General features: G+C 36.3%; 1 protein-coding gene across 1 annotated transcript in view; it reads left to right on the forward strand.

Moving 5' to 3' along the window:
- MEGF10 (multiple EGF like domains 10) overlaps nucleotides 1–16294 on the forward strand; it is a 112287-nt gene that overhangs the window by 71759 nt on the left and 24234 nt on the right. Inside the window, exons 15-19 of the mRNA XM_021009594.2 lie at nucleotides 7274–7420; nucleotides 8367–8501; nucleotides 8883–9011; nucleotides 12958–13086; nucleotides 14940–15068. Of these exons, the coding sequence (XP_020865253.2) occupies nucleotides 7274–7420; nucleotides 8367–8501; nucleotides 8883–9011; nucleotides 12958–13086; nucleotides 14940–15068 (669 nt within the window). The remainder of the gene's footprint in view (nucleotides 1–7273; nucleotides 7421–8366; nucleotides 8502–8882; nucleotides 9012–12957; nucleotides 13087–14939; nucleotides 15069–16294) is intronic.

Here is a 16294-nt window from a genome sequence, read left to right on the forward strand (position 1 = left end):
TAGCTAGTCAATCAAGTACTGAGGATACAAAAAAGAGACAAAAGACAGTCCTGCCCTCAAGAAGTTCACAGTCTAATGGGTGAGTCAACAAATAAATATGTACAAACAAGGTATATACAGGAAAAATAGGAAATAATTTAAAGAGGGAAGGCACTAGAATTAGGAGAGGTTGGGAAAGTCTTTTTGTAGAAGATGGGATTTTAGTTTAGCTACGAAATGTCAGTATACATACATGCCAAGCACTATGCCAAATGTGCTGGAAATGCAAATACAAGCGAGTAAAATAATTACATGGGGATCAGAAAATGAGAAATCAGACTGAAATGTGCAGTAAGGAGGACTGCTCAGGCTCGTTGCATCTTCAGCTTTGTAGCTGAGTTTTTATAGCTTTTTAGACTTATTTAGAGTACACAGCCGCTTAGTGGCATTCTATGGCAGAAGAGGAAATGGAGGAGTGTGCAAGCCTTGCAGTCAAAAGAATTGTTAAAAGTCAGATTTGTTTCTGTGGGAAATGCATTTCTCTGAGGTTAGTCTTACCACAGTTCCCTATATTGGAAGGAAATCTCTAAGATGGTGGCAACCCTTTTAAAATAGAATCATTCTTGTTCATTCTGCTGTAGGGAAGTAAAGTATAAACCCTATAGCTCTGTTTCCTTGATCTCGGAGGTTACTTTATCTGGGAGAAAGTGTTTTCTCAAACCCATAGAACTCAGATACAACCATGTCTTCCACGAGTCCGAGGATTACACTTTTTTTTCTGCTGAAGTAAAGACCTTTCTAATACACGGGTGAAGTAATTTTTTTGAACTCTGTCACACCAAATCTGCCTTTGTTATATTAATGTCATAAGTTGCATTAAGAGGACATCGGTAGTTATGTGGCTATCTGCTTTGGTTATGAACCAGACTGTAGAAGCCACATCCTAAGTCTGCATGAAAGAGGACACGAATGTTGGCCTGTGGCCTGGAAGAAAATACTGCATTCCACTGTCTGGGTCATGAGAGACAGGAATTGGCAATACAAATCATCCTGTCTGGCCTTAAACTTGTAAGGATTTCGTAGGAAATAACACTGATCCTTCCATACAGCATAATGATGTAATTAGGCTGTCCATCATTATGTAGCTGTGCCTGTATTTAGCAAGGGATATCATATAGTGATTGAGTCAATTTACCATATGAAAATCTATTGGCTTTTTAGCTTTCAAGTAATTGCTGCTTATAGGCTGCCCAGAGTGACTCATTTTGGTATTTTTCTAAGCCTTCTGAGCTGGGATATTAGTCTCTAGTTATTTTAGCCCACTGTATGATGTTTCTTTACAGATGTATTTCTTCCTAAAGTGTACCCTCTACTAAATGTACAGTGAGCTCACATAGAAATTGGAGAAGAAGGCTGTTGAGGTTTCAAAAGTATACTCTACTTAGATTAAAAACTTTAATCAAGGACAGGGGTAAACACTGCTGGTTAAAAACTGTAATATTTTTTAGCCGAAGTCTGGATGTTTAATCATCTACAAATTTGCCACGAGTATGTGCATTGTAAAGGGCTTCTATGATGCAAAGTATTATTTTTAATTTGAACACCAACTTTTGAGCTAAGTGATTAACATCAACTGAGAGAGTTAAGTTATTTTATTTCTCCTCCCTATCCTTGTTCGGAAGGTTATGTGACACATTGTGTCATTTGGGAAGGAGGTGGTATTCATGGAAGCAGTGTGATTTTTGAGAACAACACATTACAAATCAGGGAAATCTTACAAGTGCTTGAACTCTCCATGACTCTATAAAAATGAAATATGTGTTCCAGAAAGGGCTTTACTGTGAGAGAGGCTATTTTGACAGGGGAGATTATTGTGCCAGAATTCAATATCAATATTTTTGGAATCTGTTCTCTTCCCTTCCAGTATTCCAGAACTTTAACTTGAGATAATAATTCTCTGACGTGGTACACTTAAAAAAATTTCAACTTTCTTACCAACTGGGACGTCTCTCTCTTTTTTTTCCTCAAGCTTCGTGCAGTTTCCCCAATCATATTTTGCCTGTTCTGGTGAAGAACGAGAGATAGTTTTCATTTCCATCATATCTAATAGATCCATTCTTCTTGTTGGGAAAGTAGGCCACGTCATGATGAGCACTGCTTCTCTGTCTATACACAGTTTTGTTCCTTTTCTTTGTTCGAAAGAGAAAACATAAATAAGGCACAGAAATTCATGATTTGTAAATTTGTGTTTCTCAGCTAAATTTAGGATCTCAACTAAAAAAGACTTTGACCAAAAATAGACAAATTACAGCAAAATAGACCAGAAGGACAATTGAAAGGATGTGTTGCTATACATTCAACATGAAACAACCCAACTATTCTCTAGCTACAGTACTGTACAATGAGAATTGATATTTAAAGTGATTACCTTGCATTATCAGTCATAGAAGAAAATTCAGTTCTGTTAAGTATACAGGTTATATTTGGGATACATGTTATTGTAGAAATGACGTTGGAATATGAATCAAGAGACCAGAATTTTACTGTTTCTGCTACTAGATAGTTGTATAATCTTCTATATGTCACTTAACATCCCTGAAACATAGGGTTTTTCTTTTAACCTATAAGATGGGAATATTAAACTAAACGCTCTCTGAGATCCATTCTATCTCTGAAATCCAATGATTCTGTGATAGTATATACACACATATACATATATATGTATATATTTTCTAGGAAAAAATTCAACAAATGTATACAAATTATTCTTACTTAAACCTCAGTTATTCAGAATGTATTTGTTCTTGAAGATTTGTCTCAATATGTGTAAATACATACATACACTTGTATTGATGTCTTTACATACAAATGGAATACATTCGTAAGATACAATTCCTCCTACTAAATTTTGAGAATTGTGTATTCTTGGGGACAAGGCTTGTACTTATTTCATCTTTGTATACTTGGGACTTTGCACAGTGGCATGTACATAATAGGTGCTCAAAATACTTAATTAAATTCTTTGTCATAAATATCGTAATCATCAGTACAAATAAACTAGGAGGCATATGGGAATGGTTCAGATGGTCAGATGAAAGGGTCCATATTAGGGAAAATAAATTTGAATTCGAATATAAAATCAAATACTGCTGAAGGCCAGCTTACTTTTGAAAGTGTTGAGAGAGGGAAAAAGAGGCAAATTAGGGTTATAGGAGGTGAGGGAAGCAGAGTCCTGGAAGGAGAGGATCCAGGGCAGGTAGATCTTTATGAAGATATGAGTAAGTTTGATGTCTTGGAAGAAATTTGACAAAAACCATGGGCTCATTTACCTCTAATAACTCAGTTACCAATTGGACCTGACTTTAAATCCATCCTCTAAATTTACCTACTGAAGACAATAAAAAAGAGGAGAGGGGCTTGAATTTTAACAGGAAGAAATAGATTGATACATAATTTTTAAAAAATACTTCCTACTTGAGAGGTTGTATTTTCTCTTTCTCCTTCTGAGGTTTCTTCCAGCTCTAACTCTATGATCTAATGATTCCATCATTTCCAACACACACACGTGCGCGCACACACACAGACACACAGACACACAGAGATTTATTTGGGGGATATTGATTAATTTAATCACCCAGTCTCTACCCCAGTATATTTTCACATAGGTATAGCCCACAGATCCAGAATTTGCCTAAACAAACACAGACAAAAACAAGGCAGGAGTCTGAATAGAGCTTCTCTCAAACAGATGTCCACTTCACAACTATCAGTAGCTGAAGTCTTGACCAGCAGTCTCAGAAAGGCCCAGGGCTAGAGCTGAATAGAAAGTAAATTATTTGCTATGGCAAGTCACCCTTTTTTCTATCTTCTTCAGAATATCAACAGCCTTCAAGTAATGAAGCTCAATATATTGAATGGCTTTTGCTTAAATGCTTATTGAGTTGTAACTCTGAATTGGACTTCAAAGCTACTTGATGGTAGGCAAGTTGTGAAATTCTCAGCCTCAGTTTCCTTATCTGTAAAATATGAATAATACTGGTACTGTCTCTTCTTAGAGTTGTTGTGAGGGAGCACATTGTACTCCTAAAGTACTAACACAGTATAAATGTAAACTGCTATAATTATTTTCCAGATATAGTCCCATATTTAGTATTTCACATTTTAGGAAATATGTATTTATAACAGCTAGAATTTATATGGGTCTTTAAAGTTTGCAAAGCACTTTACATATGTTAACTCATTTTATTGTCACAACAATCCTGTGAAGTAGGTGCTGTTATTATTTTACAGATAAACTGAGGCAGAGGTTAAATGACTTGCCCAATGTCACATGGCTAGTAAATGTTTGAGGCAGGATTTGAACTCAAGTGATCTGACTCCAGGTCCAGTGTTCTATCCGTTATACTATCTGGCTGCATGTAGATATCTAAGATTAGAATCTCACAAGGGAGGTACTAAGCTTATCCCAGACAAAATATACATTTTTCTGCAGATTACATTTCTTTATAATTTACAGGCTATTCTAAACTTTTTTTTTAATCTCTGAAGTCTCCCACAGCATCCTCTTCCCCCATCCCCTCAACTGAAGATGTCACCTCATATTTCACTGAAAAAACTGAGGCTATTCAACAAGGCCATTCAACATTCTTCCCCTTCTCAAATCACACAGAGATCTTCCCCAGCTATCTCCTCTTTCATCTCTGTCTCTTAGAAGAAGTGGCCTGGGGCAGTTAGGTGGCACAGTGGATAGAGCACCAGCCCTGGAGTCAAATGCAGCCTCAGACTAAACACTTGACACTTACTAGCTGTGTGACCCTGGGCAAGTCACTTAACCCCAATTGCCTAAAAAAAAAAAAGTGACCTTTCTTGATACCAAGGTGAATACCTCTAAGATGCACCCTCAATCCTGTCGCTTCCTGTTTGCTCCCCTCAATCACTCCCACTCTCATTCTAATCTTCACCCTTTCCCTATTTGCTCCCTACTTTCACCTTAAAAACATGTTCATGTCTCCCCATTCCTAAGAAAACCCTCACTTGATCCACCATTCCCACTAGCTGTTGTCTGATATTTCTTCTCTCTTCTCCACTAAACTCCTTGAAAAAGCCATCTACACTAGGTTCCTCCTCCTGTTCTCCTATCACTTGCTTCTAAGTCCTCATCAATCTGGCTTGCAATCTCATCATTCAACTGAACAGCCTTCTCCAAAGTCACCAATGTTCTTTTAATGACTCTTTCTCATTCTTTATCCTTTTTGCCTTCTTTAGGGCAGTATTCATGTGTATGTGTGTGTGTGTGTGTGTGTGTGTGTATAGCAGCACTTAAAAGAGTGCCTGGTACGTAGGAAGCACTTAATAAATGCTTGTTGACTGCCTAATTGATATGTATTTGCCCATTTATTCATTGCCTAAATAGCTTTTAGAATCCGTCACCCAAATTTTTCTTAGTTCTCAGTAGAGGACATAATACTAACAAATATATTAGATGAGATAAATGGCCCCAATTTGCTATTTTTGTTGAATCACCACAGCAACAAGCAGAAGTTTGGGGGAGAAATTAACTGGCATATACTGATGTAGTTATTAGTTTTTTAGTCTTTTGCAAAATGTATGTTATCTACTCTATAAAGCAGAGTTCTCATACAAAAACTTCTTGGGCTCTCAGAGTCATGTTCTCTTTATAATATCTTAGCCTCTATAGAGTTAGAAAGTATGGAATCATTTGGAGCAAAATAATGCAATGATGGAATAAACAAGGTAATGTTAATAACGGTTTGTATCATGTAAAGATAGCTTTTGTTACTCTCGTAAAATCATGTCATTAGAAAGGAACTCAGAAGTTATCTAGCCCATCCTCTTTCTGATGCAGTAATCTCTTCTACATTATTGCTGTCTTTAATGGAAGAGATAATAATTATATGTAAAAATAGCATAATACAAATATAAAGTTATTTATAACTTTAATAAGCCACACACGTATATATCTTATCACACATATATATCACATATCTATCACACACACATATATGTCAGTTAAATGTAAAGTAGTTTGGGAAGGAGGGCCCAAATGGTTGGGAGAATCAAGAAAGCCTTCATGCAGAATATGGTGCCTAAGCTGCATCTTAAAGAGAAAGACTCCATGAGGCAGAAGTAAGAAGGAAGCACATTTAGGACATGGAAATTGCCAGTGTAAAAGCACAGAGTGTGGGAAAAGAAGTAATGTCCAATGAAATCCAATGAAAGATAGGTCCCGAGTAGGTTACATAGGGTGTCAGAAGCCAAACAGAGGAGTTTATTTGATCCTAGAGGCAATAGGAAGCAGTGTAGTTGGTTAAGGAAATCACAGTCAGAACTGCACTTAAGGAAAATTACCTTGGTGTCACTGGGTAAGTTGGACTGGAGTGGAAAGAGGCTGGAGCCAGGGAAACCAACTAGAAGGCTGTTGCAATAATCCAGTTGAGAGGTGATGAGGGCCTGAATTAAAGTGGTAGCTATAGGAGTAGAAATAAGTAGTCAGATGTGAGAAATATAATAAAGGAAGAAGTGGTAAAATTTGGGATATGAGGGAGAGTAAGGATAAGTCTAGGATAAGGCCAAGATTATGAACCTAAGATACTAGAAGGAAGTGGTTGCTTTGAAAGAAATAAGAAAATTTGGAAGAGGGGAGTGTTTAGGGAACATATAGCAAGTTTTGTTTATATCAGAGATACCCTGTTCCTCCTCCTTTGCATAAGATCATAGATTTAAAGCCGAGATTGTAAAGGCTATCTAGGCCAATTCCTCATTGTACTGATGAAGAACTGCGCCCCAGAAAGGGTCTTGTCCATGGTCAAACAGATTTCTTTTTGAGGGGGAAAGTATCTCCAGTTTTTTTTTCTTTTCATAACAAGATGCTAGAATTGGTATGGACTAGGGACCAAATATCTCTCATATAAAAACTATGACAACTCTGTTTCAATGCCTTGTTGTTCAGTCATTTTTCAGTCATGTCTGACTCTGTGACCCCATTTGGGGTTTTTGTGGCATAGATACTGGAGTGGTTGGCCATTTCCTTCTCCAGCTCATTTTATAGATGAGGAAGCTAAGGCAAACAGGGTTAAGTGACTTGCCCAGGGTCACACAGCTAGTAAGTGTCTGAAGCCAGATATGAACCCAGGAAAAGGAGTCTTCCTGACTGTAAGCCCTACACTCTCTCCACAGCGGCACCTGGCTGCCATATCAATGCCTTACTTCCTATTTAATTGCCTCTGAAATAACTCCCACTGAGAAGATAACCCGATATTTCAATTACTTGAAGGTATCCATTGTGACAGTGTGTGTGCTAAAGGGCACTGGGGCCCAAACTGCTCCCTGCCGTGTCACTGCAAAAATGGGGCATCCTGCTCACCTGATGATGGGATCTGTGAGTGTGCACCAGGTTTCAGAGGCAGCACTTGTCAAAGAAGTAAGTGACTCATCAGGATTTTATTTCCTCCTTTTCTCTGGGGTCTGTGTAGAGAATAATTCTCTCTGTTAAACTTTTGCATGAAAGATGAAGAAGACGTTATCATTTGACTTGAGAGATTAGAGAATAGAACTAGAGATTAGAATAAACAATGTAGTCAGTTGTCTGTATGCCTTGCTGAATTCACCTCAATAGCAGTTTCTCTACAATACTTGTTTTTTTCTTTCTATCCTTAATTGCCCATTTAAGTAATCAGACTTCAAACCTTTACATAGAGTAATTGACTATAGCATTTGGATATTTTACTTGATCTTTATGTCAGTGTTGCAAAGAGCGATCAATAATCATTTGATCTGCAAACATTCTATTCAGTCCATAAAATTTGAATTAACTCTGCCCATACCTTACTGCTTTAGCAGTCATTCTCACTTCTTATTGCCATTCCTCATTAATTTAGTGTTATAAGCAACGCTAGCATGGAGGTATATTGGTATTGATAAATATAGATAGGATCAATGTAAACATTTGTCTATTGAAAAGTTTTGTGTTGTGAAAATAATTTGCATACTTAAAATAAACTTTAGCTAAATGCAAACCAAACCACTAAACCATCACTTTCTGTTAACCTGAGACCTTTTTGAGCAAGAAAAATGTCTCATATATATTGTGCATTTCTTTTTCTGCTGTTATAGTTCTTAAAGAACAAATAAATTGCAAGGTAACTCATTTGTATTTGAAATGACTTCATTAAATATTGTTAATTGCTTTTTTTCATTATTAAAGCCATTACAGATCTTTGGTACTGTTCTCTTTGGAGAATTTCATGAGCCATTTCTGGCAACACAATCTTTTTCCTCTTCTTTGCCATAAATCTAAAATTTGATGTAAGAAATAAGAACAAAAAAGTAAAATGGAAAACCACCACGATTTTTCTCTCTGGTTTCAGTTTGCTTGCCTGGTTTTTATGGACACCGTTGCAGCCAGAAATGTCCTCAGTGTGTGCACAGCAGTGGACCATGCCACCATATCACTGGACTGTGTGACTGCTTACCTGGTTTCACAGGAGCTCTTTGTAATGAAGGTAAAGTCAATTTATCAGAGGTAAATACAGTGACCAGAAATTCCCAGAGGAAGGGCTTACACCTAACCATGTCTTTTGACAATTATATACTACAATTTTAAAAACTATATTATTCTAGTTTAGGAGAGCCTGGCTCATTGCTTATTTTAAAAAATATATATGTATTTACTCTTTGAACTGTACTATTTTCATTTGAGTGATAACCTCAAATGAAAAAAAGATATAAAAGAAAAGCAAATTTTCTGATGTTGGTGACCTCTCACTGTGGTTTTTATTTATTATTGAGTCCCTTTCTCCACTTTCATTCATTTCAAAAATGAAAGTCAGAAAGACGTAACCTATGCTTCAGTCACTTAATAATAACTTTAGACTTCTCTGCAGTTTGTCCCAGTGGCAGATTTGGAAAAAATTGCGGGGGAATTTGCACATGTACAAACAATGGAACCTGTAATCCCATTGACAGATCTTGCCAGTGCTACCCTGGCTGGATTGGCAGTGACTGCTCTCAACGTAAGTTTAATGTGTTTTCTTATTAGTAGGCAATATCTTCTTAGAATAATTTGCTAGCACTTATTTTTAAATAAATTTTTTCAAGATTATTGAAAGACAGTGTGGTTAATATGAGACAAATTCTTTCAGGGCAAAAATTACCTTGGGAACTTTCAGCCCATCAGATAGCAGCTGTCTTGCAGGGTGTTGTAAGAATAAAATGAGATAATATTTGTAACATCCTTTGCAAACCTTAAAGCACTACATCAATACTAGTTATTATTATTTAGTAGGCTATTTCTTCATTGTACTATGCTGATACTCTACATGTGGATGACTATGGAGTTTTAACCTCCTGTGTAGAGCTCTGAAGCCTGAACTTCAGACTTTTAGTCTGTCCACTGGGTGGCTAGCTACTTTTCATTCTCTCCATGAGCCTTCATGTCACCTTCTCCGACTTGCTTTCCTCATACCACCAGGCACAGAGATGAGTGAGTGTGTGAATGTCAGGATGATAGAATTTGTGAAATACGTGAAATCACTGAAAATAATTTTCTTAGGGGCTCAAAATAACTATTACCACTTCAAAAGATAACATATAAATAAAAAGTAACTTAGATACTAGGAAAATCTGGTACTGTTTATCATAAAATATACAACATGCAGTCATTGAAATCTGGCCTACCTTCCTCTGAATGTAAGAGGAATCAAGAAATATCTGTGTTACTGTTTTGTACAGCAGCTTCTGGGTCATGCAGTTCATCATACAGTTTAAACTTCATAGTGGCAGTCACACAAGCAGCCTTTCACTAACAAACATTTTGAATTAGCGAAAGATTTTTCTGATTTGGGTGAGTACTGGAGACTATTGCACATTTCTGAGAAAGAATAATGTAAGACTGCTTGAATTAATAATGAAGAGATGGGAAAGGCAACTTTGAGGGAAAGGAAGTGTTAGAGATGACTATTTCCTGTGTGCTGTATTTACACAATATTATATTTTGATATGCCACCAGATTATAGTTATCTTGGAGACCCAGTCCTAATTCTGGGAAACATCGGGACACTGAGAAACAGTTATGTTTTAGAAAAAGGAGCCAGAATATTGTCAGAAACTGAACAATACACATTTTTTTTCTCTTTAAGTTTTCTTTATTTTCGAATTTGTCTTTTCATTCCCTTTCGGGAGCAGAATGTGTTAGAAGGAGATCTGTACAATGATAGTAAAAGTGTTTGGCACCATGAATAGAAGGATATTTCTATGAAAATTGCCTCCATAGCCATCATAAAGAAGGTTTATTTAGCTTGGTCAGAGGGCCTTCAGTCCTCTTGGAATTAATTGATTTCATTAATTTCCTTATGAAGTTCTGACTTTCATGATACCACCTCAGTATTTCTTTGTATGACTTAATGTATCTTGTCAGATGATTGGCAGACATTCTAGAAAGAGAAAAATTGGCTTTGTAGTAAACATAGAAACTTGGGCAAATGAAAGAAATGGATATAAATGAGTAGATAGCTTTCACAGGTGGGGGGAAAGCCACTATTTCCAGATTTCACTTTTTGTCAAATGAAACTTAGTGAATGAGGCATATGGGAATTTGCATGTGTATCAACAATGGAACTGATAATCCCACTACATCTTTAGAAAAAAAACCCCAGTGTAAATATTTAATGAAATAATAGGTGATTATAAATATCACATAAAATATACCTCCTCTACTTGGGCAAATGAGATTGCAGAACTGAGAAGCTCCCAAAATTTTAGATGACTTTGCCTCTGCTTTTTGTTGTAATCTTTGGAGAAAAATACTATATTAATCTGCATATTTAGGCAGTTAGATAGCGCAGTGGGTAGAGTGCTGGGCCTGGAGTGACTGACCTATCAGTCAGTCAATCAGTAAACATTTATTAAGTGCCTACTATGTGACAGGCCCTGTGCTAAGCATTGGGGATACAAAGAAAGACTCACAATCAAATGGAGAGGACTAGCAAGAAGGCCAGTGTCACTGCATCAAACAGTATGTTTGGGAGTGGGGGGGGTGAGGGCGGGGGAGGAAGGGAACTTAAGATGTAAGAACAGTGGAAGAATCAGGGGAGGTAGGTTATGAAGGGCTTTGAACCTGAATTCAAATCCAGCCCCAAATGTGAATTAGTTAATGTGACCCTAAGCAAGTCACTTGAACTTTTTACCTCAGTTTCCTTTACTGTAAAATGAGGATAATAATAGGACCCACCTTCTAGGGCTGTTGTTAGAGTCAAATGAAATAATATTTGTAAAGTGTTAGCACAGTACCTGGCACTTAATAAAATATTTGTTTCCTCTTCCTAAAAAATAAAGAACAAATGCTGCTCCTGTGACCTTAAGCAAATCCATTTGCCTTTCTAGCCCTTGATTTTCTTTTTTATAAACTAAAGCAGCTAGGTACAGCCGCAGAGATCTGTAGTCCCTGCTCCTGGGGAGGCCCAGGCTTCTGGATGGTTGGGGTTTAGGAGTTCTAAGCTGCAATAGGTCTAAAGTTGAAAGGGTATTCACACTAAGCCCAACATCAATTTGGTGATTCCTGTGAGCAAAGGACCATTGAAGAGACACTAAGAAGAGACACTTCCAGGGTGAATGGGATAGTGAGACCAGTTTAAAAAAAAAAACACAAAAACCCCCCAAATATTAAATAAAATAAAGTAAAATAAAAGGATTGAATCAGACAGAAACTAAAATTTGATATTCCAAAGTCAGTGCTGCAGTCTAAATGTTGTAAGAAATAGTATGGGAAATTTTTTTCACCTAGTTAATTCTCAAAACTTTAGATTAATTAATTATTTTATTAAGCCATTATCTGTACTATAGTAGGTATGTTCCTAAAAAGTTGCATATAGATAAAATTTTTGTAAATTGAATCACTTCTCTGGGCTCATTAGGTAGTTTAACCTTATTTTCTGATTCATCTTTTGTTTCAGAACCATTTTTGCCTCCTCTTGCCATGTCTCCCCCAAATCAATAGTTAATTTTCTTTTCCTTTTTTAAAATTTATTTTATTTTTAATTCATGGAATAAAACAAGCATTTCCACAACACAGCACAATAAAAAAAGATGATTGCACGTGAATTTTTAAAATTTTATTTTATTTTTAATAGTTTTGTTAATTTACTAAGTACAGCAGGGGATTTTGATGTTTAAAAAAACCCTGGGGTGTATCACCCTCTAATTAATATGGGTTTTAAGTTTAGGTTTTTATGTTAGAATAACAACTCACATTTCTATAGTGCTTTAAAGTTAGCAAATATTTTCCCACAATACTTCTATGGGGTAGGTAAAAAAAGTATTATTGTCCATTTTACAGATGAAAAAACTAAAGTTCTAGGATCTAGATGGTTGCTTAAGGTCACCAATGAAAAGTATCTGAGGTGGGATTAAAACTTATCTCTTGCCTCTAAGTCCAGGGCCAGAAAGTGCAGAAGGTGATGGTGTAGCCCATCAACCTCATCTTCAGGTATCTCCAAAATCAGTCCCGAATTCAGGTGTGGCTATATGAGCAAGTAAATATGCAAATAGAGGACTGTATAATTGGTTTTGATGAGTATATGAATCTTGTATTGGATGATGCAGACGAGATTCACTCTAAAACAAAGTCAAAGAAACAAGTTGGCCAGATCATGCCAACATTACTACAAAGTGTTTTTAACTGAGTGAAGACACTCAGAAAGCAATGCTGTTTTTTCTTAGTTACATTCTCTGGGCTTCAAAAGCCAGCTACACACTTTTGGATGTTATTTTGATCTTTCTTTTATGGTATTATAACAAAAATGGGTTGCTCTGGGTTTTGTTTCTTTTCACTGTGCAAGTGGAACAAAGTTATATTATTTAGGGGAAAGTGGGGTATTTTTAATGTTTTTATTTATTTTAGGGTAACATTCTCCCTACCTGGTGACTGTTTCAGAAAACTTAACACATTTCTCCTGATTTCAGCCTGCCCACCTGCCCACTGGGGTCCTAACTGCATACATACTTGCAACTGCCACAATGGGGCTTATTGCAGCGCCTATGATGGAGAATGCAAATGTACAGCAGGCTGGACAGGTCTCTACTGCACCCAGAGTAAGCAAATCATATTGTCTTTTATTGTCCACGGTGCTCAACAGAAAACAAGGAAACAATATTCATTCTTTTTGTGCCCCATATACGTGACTAATTCTGCAATACAGAGATTTCCCAAATTATAAACAAGTTGTGTTCCATAAATTTATTTGTAAGATAATTGTTTAGAAATTAAAACTCACTTTCCCAGAGGAACAATGTTATTGATTTTGGTTAGGATCCCAAACTATCCCTCAGTTCAGTGTAGTTAAAATGTTGTACATATCCATGAAAAAATAATTGCAGTAGAAAGCAGTTATAAATGTACTCTATTACAAATTTTTTTATGGGGGGGGTGATTTAATTTCTTTAGGGATCTCCCAGTGAGGAAGTTCCTTTACAAATGCAGATCAACTTATAAGCTTAGAGAATTTCCTGGGACATTAAGAGGTTAAATCATCTGCCCAGGATCACAAAACCAGTGTGTCAGAGTCAAGAGTTAAATTCAGGTCTTTGTGACTTCATATGTCAAATTTTCCTCTTGCTATAATAATATCAAGGATTAAGGTTAATTATTAATTAAAGTTAATTAATAGGTTGAGTTGCAAGCTCCAGGGTGCAATCGCCATGTTTTGGGTGTATGAGAATGTTTGTAAATTGGATGTTCATATTACTAGACTTTTTTTGACTTTCTTAATCTCAGTTTCATTCATGCTTTCTCAATAGACATCCTTCTATGAAGGGGCAGGTATTAAGTAGGCTAGAGGGAATCTCCCTGAGTTTAGAAAGCATTTCTTTTCTAAACTCATTTTAGATTTTTTTTAATGAACACAACTTGAGGCTGAAAATCATGGCATATTCTTGGGCATGTCATAAAATGAGTCTCTAATAAAAACTAGATTTATGTGACTTAGAAAACAAGTTATTTGTCTTTGGGCAGGTAATTTAAACCTCTCTGAGCCTCAGTTTCTTCATGTGAAAAAATCAGGATCATCCAACTTGTCCAAACCATCTCACAGGGTTGTGAGGAAAGCACTTTATAAATTTTAAAACATTGTATAAATGTGATTTGCAACAACTGTGGGGACCATGGGTGCTTCACATTGTGTGTGTGTGTGTGTGTGTGTGTGTGTGTGTGTGTGTGTGTGTGTGTGTGTAACTTTCACAATGTCTCACTAAAGATAAATCACTAAACATGAAAATAAATCTAGTTGGGAAACTACCATTACACAAGATAGATTTATACTTTATGGAATAGAATTCTAAAATCCTGAATCTGATTCTTGAAACTCAACTTACTAACCAATATAAGCCAAAGGGGTCTCTAGGTGACTTAAGAAAGAGTTCTCTCTTACATAAAGACGATTGACAAGTACCTGTTGAATTGACCACATCTGTCTTTTCTTACAAAATTCTTTGAATACTTGTCTTCATATACTGAGCATTCTCCCAATGTGACATTCTTTTCTTGTAGCATATGATACTTGATAATTTCAATATTGGGGAAAAGGGATTGGACGGTAATCATTGCTTAAAATAATGGCAAAGTGATGAAGTGGCAACTCCTCACTCCCCCACCCCAAACATACTTCCATAGCTTTGAGTTGGTTCTGCTTTAAAAGATTATAGGAGCAATATAAATGGTTAAACTATTATAATAGTGGTGACACCTCTTGCTAGTGAATACTGATGTACAAGGAAGAACTGTGTCTTCATACTCAAATAACATCTATGAGAGGTTGCATGGGTTATTGTTCTTTTCTTACCCTTTTATCATCTTATATGCACTAAAATAGAATAATTCAGCCTGAGCTATATTTCTATTTAACTCCTATTTCTTCCTTTAATCCCCCTCATACTTATTTGTCCCAAAGGGTGTCCTCTGGGGTTTTATGGAAAAGATTGTGCATTAGTATGCCAATGTCAAAATGGAGCTGATTGTGACCATATCTCAGGACAATGCACTTGCCGCACTGGATTCATGGGGAAACACTGTGAACAGAGTGAGTATAAAAATATTTAACACCACTGAATTACAATTTTAATGAGACTTATTTTAACTACCTGTTTTCACTTGAGAGACTTGAAGACAGAGATGTGGTTTTTTTAAGGTGATTGAAACTGGTGTCATTTTGCCAGTATTATTTGCATCACTTCCCTTCCTGAGATGCCCCCTCAGATTCTTGCTGGTCTAAACTTGTCATGATCCATTCTCCTGACCACTCCCTATCATTCTGTAGCTGGAGGAAATAATGAACAAAACTGAATTCAAATTTTTCATTCTGTTCTTAGAGCCTTGGTTTTTCTTCTTCTGCTGTCTCATTTTATGTGCTAGGCATCATTAAAACCTGTGCAGAGAAGATAAAGACCAGGGAACATTAAAACCTGAAATTATAGCAACTTTGGTCTTTAGCTTAGTTTTCTGGGTTTCTTCTTTGGTGACTTTAATTTAGTTGTTGATTTAGGGTAAGTTAGAAAAGAGTGGTACGGAAAAAAAAAACCCAAAGCCTCATCATTGTCTTATGATGAATGGATGCCACCTCTCCTCTGTTCTCCTCTCAAAGAAAACATACTATCCTGCCCAACTGGCATACCATCATCCCCGCGTCTTAATCTCCTAGCCCTAAGATATGTCTGCAGTCTTTTCAGTCACTAGGAATAAAGCTGATACCATGAAAAAAATGAAATCTGAAAGACTTTTGATACACAAGGCCAACAACACTAAATTGGCTCAGAACAGATGATTTGGCCTTCTTGCACTCTTTTTTGGTTCAGCTGCTGAATTATATGCATGAATACAAGCACAGTCTCTTCAGATCTTTAAATTATACTTATGGGTATATGTATAATTATTATTATATATGAACAGAAACTTCCAGTAGAATGGAAGGTTTGAGAAGAACTTTAAAAAAATCATTATTTGATGTGTACTCTATTTTTGAAATCTCCCAGTCTTCTTTTTTTAAACAGAGACCTAACTAAACTTTTGAGTGAAAACCCTGATAACAGCAGTACATTGCCCCCTGCTGCTCAGTTATAAAACATTTCTGGATTTTTAGCATGAATTTTTAGATCAAGCATTCCAGTGTAGTGGGTTAGAACTACTCTCCTAAGCCAATCTCATATTAAAAGAAAAAATTCCACATTCAAACCTATTCTCAAAAATCCAGTTTTGAGATTTCAGATTTCTAAGTCAAAAAAGTAAACTTCAAATTCAAACCATTCTCTG

This window comes from Phascolarctos cinereus, unplaced genomic scaffold, assembly GCF_003287225.1.
Source record: "Phascolarctos cinereus isolate Bilbo 61053 unplaced genomic scaffold, phaCin_HiC Scaffold_4;HRSCAF=312, whole genome shotgun sequence".
Classification (NCBI taxonomy): domain Eukaryota; kingdom Metazoa; phylum Chordata; class Mammalia; order Diprotodontia; family Phascolarctidae; genus Phascolarctos; species Phascolarctos cinereus.